At 47.2% G+C, this 8,252-nt stretch overlaps 1 protein-coding gene across 1 annotated transcript in view; it reads left to right on the top strand.

Annotated features, from left to right (window-relative positions):
* Positions 1–7,379: 7,379 nt before the first annotated feature.
* The window catches only part of LRCH1 (leucine rich repeats and calponin homology domain containing 1), a 157,589-nt gene continuing 156,716 nt past the window's right edge, over positions 7,380–8,252 (top strand). The window contains exon 1 of the mRNA XM_045289058.1: positions 7,380–7,617. Within this exon, the coding sequence (XP_045144993.1) occupies positions 7,380–7,617 (238 nt within the window). The remainder of the gene's footprint in view (positions 7,618–8,252) is intronic.

Raw genomic sequence — 8,252 nt, 5'->3', positions numbered from 1 at the left:
AGAGAGAGAGAGAGAGAGAGAGAGAGAGAGAGAGAGAGAGATTGATTTAATGCTAGCCAAGGCTTTTATATTCTCTGGGGACATGCAAGCCCCCTAATTACAGGTGAAGACATACATCTCAGGAAAGGGCTGTGTCATAAGTAATACAGTGACGGGAGGGGGGTGATCTAGGGGTATCCACGCAATAGGAAGAGGAGGGATTGGGGGTATACAGTGACAAGAAGGGCGGGTCCTAGATTCAGGATGGCAGCCTAACTTTGGATGTCTCTGAGCAGGTTTGACCTGTTCTCTGGATCTCCATGGAAACCATTTTCAGTAGCGTGTGAACCCCACCTACAGGGACCAAGCCTTTAGGGAGCAGTAGCCCATTATCCTTAGCAGCAGGGAGCAGGCCTACCCTTGGTGGGACTAGACAGTCAAGCTGACTGCCTTCAGGGAAGTAACCTGACAATTAGTAGCTGCAAGCAGTGTCCTAAGTCTAACATGTTTGGGGGAGAAGGCTTCTGAGACGGTAAGTCTTTATGGGAGTAGAAAGCTTCCTCTTTCTCCAGTGGGGTGACTGGTGGATTGGAACGGCTGACCTTGAGGTCAGTAACCCAGTACGTCACCTGCACAAGAGAACAAAGCTGCCACGTCCTGAGGCATTCTCATAACTGTGTTGTTGGAGCTCGTTGTTGCAGCACTGGGTCAGTCTGTCTCTTTAAAGCTCTTCATCTTTTCGACGATCTCTTTTTTCCTTTACCAAGCATGGTGTCTTTCCCAGGGGCTACGCAGTTTCCCCGAAAGTAAGACATCCCCCGAAAATAAGACCTACTTACAGTTTTGCCTCTCGCTGAAATATAAGGCATCCCTGTGAAAATAAGACCTCCCCAAAAATAAGGCCCCCTGAAGCTGCAGTAACTCTGGACTCTGGACTGTAGCGGCGGGCGCCGCTGCGCAGCTTACTGTTGGCCGCAGCGCAGCCAGAGCAGACAGGAAGTGCGAGGTCTCTTTTAATACAACAATAAACAATAAAGGTGTACCATATTCTTCATGAAAAAATAAGACATACCTGAAAATAAGACCTAGTGCATCTTTAGGAGTGAAAATTAATATAAGACACTGTCTTATTTTCGGGGAAATAGGGTAGTAATAACATATCCAAAGTACATGAGCCAAAGTCTCACTGTCCCCACTTCTAAGAATTTTAGCTCTGCTTCTTCACAGTAACGTTTGTTTGTCTGGGCAGTCCAAGGTCCTTTGGATATTCTTCACCAACACTGTAATCCAAATGCATCACTTCTTCGTCTTCCTTAGTCACTGTCAAACTTTGTGTGTGCGGCCATTGAAAATGCCAGGTTGCACCTCAATCCTCCGTGACACCTTTGCTCTTTCACCCTCCAAAGAGGTCTGAGCAGCATGTTCTCCCAGTAATAGTAACAGGTAAGGTAGCAATGTAGCTTCTCCTCATTTACCTACAGCTCCTTCCTAGGGAACTTTGAGTTGTATTGAATGATGACATGACATGACAGGTGAGGTAGATGCCAATATAACTTTTTTAAAAAGAGCAACATGAACAAATTCTTGTGCATCGGTATTCATTACAGCATGATTCACAACAGCCCACAGGTAGAAACGGGTCAAGTGTCTATCATTATTGACAGATTCACGGGTAGATAAACGGTGGCACTCCGCCATAAAACGGAATATTACTTGGGGATGAAGAAAATGAAGGTGTGATACATCTGTGTATCAGACGGTGAGCTGATGTGGAAATATGCTTAGGGAAGTAAATCAGGCACAAAGGAGAAATGTAATAGGGTCCCACTTAGAAGATATTTAGAATAGGCATATACAGAGACCAAAGTTTATTTGGGTTTTCAAGGGTTTAAAGAGGAGGAAAGAGAAGGTTTTATTGCTTAAGGGGTTGCGAGTTTTGGTCTGGGTGACGAAAAACTTTTGGAAACAGTGATTGTGATTGCGTACAGCCTGGTGAATGTAATTGATATCACGGACATGTACAAGCGAACAATTTGATAGTCAATATTTTGTATTGTATTTTTTCAATGATCTTTTTCTGGGGCCTGGGGACTGGTATAACCGTGCTGAAAGCTGTCAGGCAATGTGGTGTTAGGTAAACAGTTATCCGGGTGGTCTTTTGGCTGTTTGCAAATGTATCTTTGGTTGTTTATCCTTGGCTGCCACGGAGAGGACTGGCCAGGAAGCTAGCCTTTTATTTCAGGCTGAGGAGGGTAGCAAGTAGACACAACTTTGGACCAGGAGCTTCGAGAAGTTGGTTCTCATCCCAGACCCGTCGTTTGCTGGCTGTGTGGGTAAGTCGTTGCATTTGCCAGAACCTTCTTTTTCCTTTCTTTGCAAACTAAGGATGTCAGCTGTGTGGTCCCATCCAACACTGGATTTTGGGAGTTGGAGCCTCTAAAGCAGGCGCTCGGAAAGCATCGGCCAAGCTGCGCCGTCACGTGTGCAAACAGGGAGGCGAAGGCAACTTCTGCCTGGATTTAAAGGGTCTCTTTGAAGTCGCCTCAAGTCGAGTCCTGGATTTTCTCTGTCGTGTGCAGGGAACTTGTATGCCATTGGCTTTTGCCATTTGTCTTGGAAAAGACAAGGTTAGGCCTTTGTCAGGCTGCAAGGCAGTGGCCTGTCATAGTGGACCCCGAGTCTCTTTGAGGAACCGTAGTTGCTGGAAGTTCCTGAGGGCAGTAAAGCTCTCTTTCAAGCTAGGACTCAGAACTCCCTTCCGGATGATAAGAGGCTGCTTCTTCATTTTGTTCTTCTTTGTCCACCCCTTCTTTTTGGTAAGTAAACAGAGATTTCTGAGGGTTGAGACGGTTGGATACAAAGCTAAATAAGACCCATCTTTGGGAAGTTCTGTAGCTGGGTAGGGAAACTAAGCGCGTTATACAAACAATGCCGGTGTGTGTTTGTAAAACAACAAGCAAACAACATCCTCATGGCCATGGAGTTGAGTCTGACTCCCAGCCACCCTGTCAGACCGGGTAGAACTGTCCCTGTGAGTTTCTGAGACTGTGCTTCTTAGTAGGAGTAGAAACCCCTCCTCTCTCCCGTGGACACAGCTGCTGCCCTCGAACTGAAGACCCAGCCGTTGGCAACCCCAGGCATCATCACTGTGCCCCCCCCCCACTCCTTGGGGCGTGCGTAGGCATGTGTTGGGTGTCTGGTTTGAAGTAGCACCTGGTGTGTGGGATACGTTACTCTTTTGGTGTTACCTGCGCGGAAGTTTGCTTTGGTGTTTGGTAGCCTGCAGCTTCCGAGAGACCTGAGAAAGAAACGTAGATATTAGCCCGTCTTCTGCATTTACTGTAGAGATGAGGTTGACGACATTCAACGCTGTCAGAAGCCCTCCGTGAGCGTCTCCGAAATGGCACAGCAACACATAGTGCACCTGAGGAGCTTATAGACCTTCCCACCTTATCGATGCAAGTGTTTTTAAAATCATTTTATTGGGGGCTCGTACATTCTTATCACAATCCTTCCATCCATCCATTGTGTCAAGCACATTTGTACATTTGTTGACCTCACCATTCTCAAAACATTTGCCTTCCACTTTAGCCCCTAATATCAGTTGCTCATTTCCCCCCTCCCTCCCCTGTCCCCCCTTCCTCATGGACCCTTCATAATTCATAACTTATTATAGTCTTGTCATAGGTTACACTGGGCGGGGGGGGGGGGCCCTTGTCTGTCATAATGCTCCCAGTTAAAGTCTCTTCTCTAGTTAGTGCCATACAGGACCTTGTTGAGTGGTATCAGTTTGACTCCAGAGCACATCAGCCTTGGAGGAGCGAGTAGAAGTGCCTCCGTCGGTCGAGATTAAACAGGACTTGAATATTCCTTTAGATGGCTCCTCTGTGCTTATTCTTGATTTCCCTCGCATAGTTTCTCTTTAGAGGCAGGGGGAACAATTACCCCCCTCCCCCCCCCAGGCCAAGGATGGGGAGCCTCTTTGCTGCCCAGAGCCTCTTGGATATTGACCACATCTCCACCGGCCGCGCTGGGCATATAGTCAATGAGCCCACTGCTACAGTGATGGCGGGAACTGCTGTTTTGGCGAAGCTGGTGAGGGTAGCTGGTGTCGATTTCATGGTCCCGATTCAGCCCCGGACAGGACGTTCCTCAGCCCTGCATTTGGTGGAATAGTAACTATATTATGGACAGTTCTGTTCACTTTACAGCTATTTTTAGGAACCTTACTAGATTTTGTGTTTTTAGACTAGCTTCCTCTATTTTATTTGATTATTTCCTTCTGAGTGTTCCAGATAACCTGGATCCCAGCCACTAACAACCGAGGTTCTTAGCTGCTGGAGCATTGCTCCAGATGCACGAGAGCCCCAGGGAGAGCATCCATTTCCATAGCATTATCCTCCCACCTCACCCCCACCCCGTTTCGTTTCCTTGCAAAAGATGAGTTCGCAAACACTGGTTTAGTGCAATTAGTGAAAAATGCCTGTTGTGAACGTTGTGCTTTTATTCACAGTTTTGCGATCAATTGAGCAAACTGACTTAAACCCAACTCATGGCCATGGTGTCGATGCTGATTTCTAGCAACCTGTAGGAGAGGCTAGAACTGCCCCTGTGAGTTTCGAAGGCTGTACCTCATTAAGGGCATAGGCAGCCTCGTCTTTCTCCCTCGCAGTGGTTGGTGATTTCGAACTGCTGACCTTGCAGTTAGCAGCCTAATTTGTAACCGCTACACCGCCATGCCATCTCACAAAGGTTAGATGAGACGTGTAGGGCCAGTGCATGCGTTGCTGGTGAAGGAACCATTCGGAAAGGGAGGTGGGAAAGGTTGAACAACTGGAGCGTAACCTTTCTCACCTCTGTTTCCGAATTATTGCTGATGCGTCCTCGTCAACATTGTGGGACGTGTTGCTGCGTGTGTTTGAACAGTAAAATCCATGATTCCGTATAGGTTGGCTTTGAAGCAACAAAGTAATCGTGCTACGGGATGAATGTTCACTGTCTTCCATTAATCTGTGCGCCAACTCTGTCCCTCTTCTGCACCCGTCTTGTCGTGCCTCTCTTCTGGACGGATTTATAATTTATATAATCAGGTTTCTGTTTTTAACTTGCAATAAACTTGCTGCAGGCTTGAAAATATACCCGATTATTTGCCGGAGCCCCATCTCTTCCTTCTTGGTTTTCTGATGTTTGACTGGACTGGAGTGGCGTTGGTGGGTGGACCAGTTCTTCACCTTTTTAAAGAAAGCTTGCAGGGAAGGGGCCAGTGCCTGCATAGCTCTGTCTCCGAATGGCAGGGCGTGGGCAGTGCCTCCTTCCCATTCCTAATCGGTCCCTGCTAATTAAGACTGGCACGCTTGCAAGTGGTAAATCTTCCTTTTGGGTGGAATGCGTTGATCACTGTTGTCTTCATTCTTGATGAGAGAAGACAGATCCTCCTTAGAATGGTCATTCGAGTTTTCTGAGAATTTTAGGGATCCACAGAGCTAAAACCACCGGCCTGTCTGTCACTTTGCCTCACGTTAGTGGCTGGCATGTTGCTACGATGCTGAAAGCGAGGCCACTGAGATTTCAAGCATCGGCAAGATCATTCCTAGCAGACAGGATTCAGGAGCACTTTCGGACTAAGACGGAATATAAAGGGAGGCTCAGCTATCTCTTTCCAAAAAGTAGCCAATGCGCATCTGCGGAGCACAATAGAATACTGTCTGATGGTAGTGCTGGAAAACTAGCCCCTGGGTTGGAAGGCACTGGAAACACCCATTGACTACAACCTTGGGCCCAGTGATCGGGAAGATGGCATTAGACCGAAATGCTTTGTTCTGTTGTCCATGCGATTGCCAAGTCCCCTTGAAGGATCATAGAGGAAAGAGGGCATATTTTAATACATCACATTTGTAGCTATGCTTAGTTTTTATTCATCAACCACCCATCAGTAGATTTATGCAAAATCCCAAAAGAGAGAGATCATGCTAGCCTGATTATTCCTTAACTATGAATTATGTAAACACCGGATAGCATCACTCATTCATTCTTCATGTGTGTTCCTCTGATGGATGTTTTAGAGATGGTTGGGTGCTTTTAGGGATGCCTAGTCCCACAGTGTTAGTGCTGAGCTGCTACTGAAAGAGAGACCTTGGAACTCAACAGCTGTTCCTAGGGGGAAGATGTAGCAGTCTGTGTCCATAGACAGTACAGCTTTGGGACCGCACGGGGAAATCCAGATCTGCTCTACAATGCCGCTGTCCGTCAGAATCAGCTAAACAAGAGTGGCTGTTTGCTATGCCTGCTTTCATCTGCTTCAGAAGCCGTTTTATACAGACAGCCTGGTGAGATGGGAAAATGTGTGGATTTGGAGTTTGGCAAGCTTCATTGCATAGGTTTCGACATTTGCTCGTAAATTACTTAGACTTGGGGAAAATTAAGATTCGGGGACTACAGTGAACCCTCGTTTATCGCGGTTAATCGGTTCTAGACCCTACCGTGATAAATGAAATTCCGCGAAGTAGGATTCCTTATTTGTAAATCAAATATTTTCGTAGTTAGAGCATAGAGGACATGAAAAAACACCCTTTAGTCACCATTACACTCGTATTACCCAATTTATTAAACGAAAAAGGGAAAATACAGTAAAACATTTTGGACGTTACAATGATCATTTATTATTTATTATATTATATTATTTATGGCATCTAGTTTACAGTATTACATATTTCACATACAGTATTACTATACATAGTTCTTACAAATACTGTAATCAATAGCCTATGAACTGACTTCAGGGATGTACTCTACAGGTGGGTCGCCGTCTTTTTCCTCTGAAGGAGCGGGTGTAGGCAGTGGGTGCTGTTACGCAAAAACCGTGATAGAATGAAGCCGTGGAAGTCGAAGTGCGAAGTGGCGAGGGTTCACTGTATATTAATAATGATCTAGTTAGCCAAGCAGAAGATTCCGTTTCACCGAATTGACCAATGCTGCAGAGCCACACAGCAGAGCCCGGTGGAAATGAAAAGTAAAAAGTGGTCATTGAGAAGCTAGGCGGTTTACAAAACGGGAGCTGCAAAGTGCAGGAGACTCTGGACTAAGTGATTTAAGGAAGTGACAATGTAGATGTTTCTTAGAGTCTGCCTAAGAAAATCCCAGAAACCCCCATGACGATCCCACTGGATTTTCCCACCACTTACTTTTTAACACTGACTTGAACGTGTGACTCATTCTGAATTTAAAAGTAGCCCGCTAACGCTATGGAATGGCAGAAAGTAAATAAAGATGGCTCATAGAGATTTCCCCCAAAACGTTTACGTGATGAAGTTTGCTGTGTATTACAATAGATGCATAATAAAACCCTTGTCGTGTCAATGTTCTTCACATGTTCCGCTCAGTGCCGTGAACGTCTTTGCGTCATGTTGTCCGTCCACCGCCCCCGTCTGTCCCCAGGGTCCCCGTCACCAAATGCTCCTCGCCCCTTTAGCCGTGCATCGCCCTTCTGCCTGCGCACCCCTTATAGCGACGAGTATACTGTGGTCTCTGTGCACCTGCTTGTACTAGGTGTGGGGTGCTACACAGCAAGCCTGCAAGAGCTGGAACCTGTGGAAGTCAGAAACCCTTCCTTCGAGAAAAAGAGCAGCATTTTCCACCGAAGTGAGGGTCGTGATGTCCGCCGCCAAAGGCAGAAGACAGCTTGTCCCGTGAGGTCCCCTTCTTCCAGGTCCACCATACGTTTGCCTTTCTGGCACTGACTGACTTCCTTCAGCAAGTCTTCAAGGTCTGTCTGCATTTATTGTTTTATTCTGAACTTGCTGTTGACCTGCTCAGTCTCCTTGAACCTCGGAACCTTCAGTGCTTGGCTCCTGGTAAGCTTAGGGAAACACGGAGGCCACATCTGGAGCCTCCTAAGGGTTTGGACCTGGGACAGAATCAGGAAGCGAAAAACAGACTGGCGAGACCAAGGGGGATTCCTTGATGGGAGGAGAGGCGCTTCCCCAACTCATGAAGCTGTATGTTGCCATTGATTTCTGAGACTCATCCACTGTTTGATCTTGTCCACGCTATACCAGCTGCCCTCGAGCCAGCGGTGGCTCGTGGGGACTCTGCATGTGTGTAAGGGGTGGTCTCTGTGTGAGGGGTGGTCCCTGCGTGGGAGGGGCGGTCTCTGTGAGGGGTGGTCTGCGTGGGAGGGGTGGTCTCTGTGTGGGAGGGGTGGTCTCTGTGTGAGGGGTAGTCTCTATGTGAGGGGCGGTCTCTGCGTGGGAGGGGCGGTCTCTGCGTGTGAGGGG

Source organism: Echinops telfairi, unplaced genomic scaffold (genome assembly GCF_000313985.2).
Source record: "Echinops telfairi isolate 266 unplaced genomic scaffold, ASM31398v2 ScPeMD7_24;HRSCAF=84, whole genome shotgun sequence".
NCBI lineage: Eukaryota > Metazoa > Chordata > Mammalia > Afrosoricida > Tenrecidae > Echinops > Echinops telfairi.
Note: the sequence above shows the minus strand (reverse complement) of the source record. Positions and strands in the feature narration are given on the sequence as shown.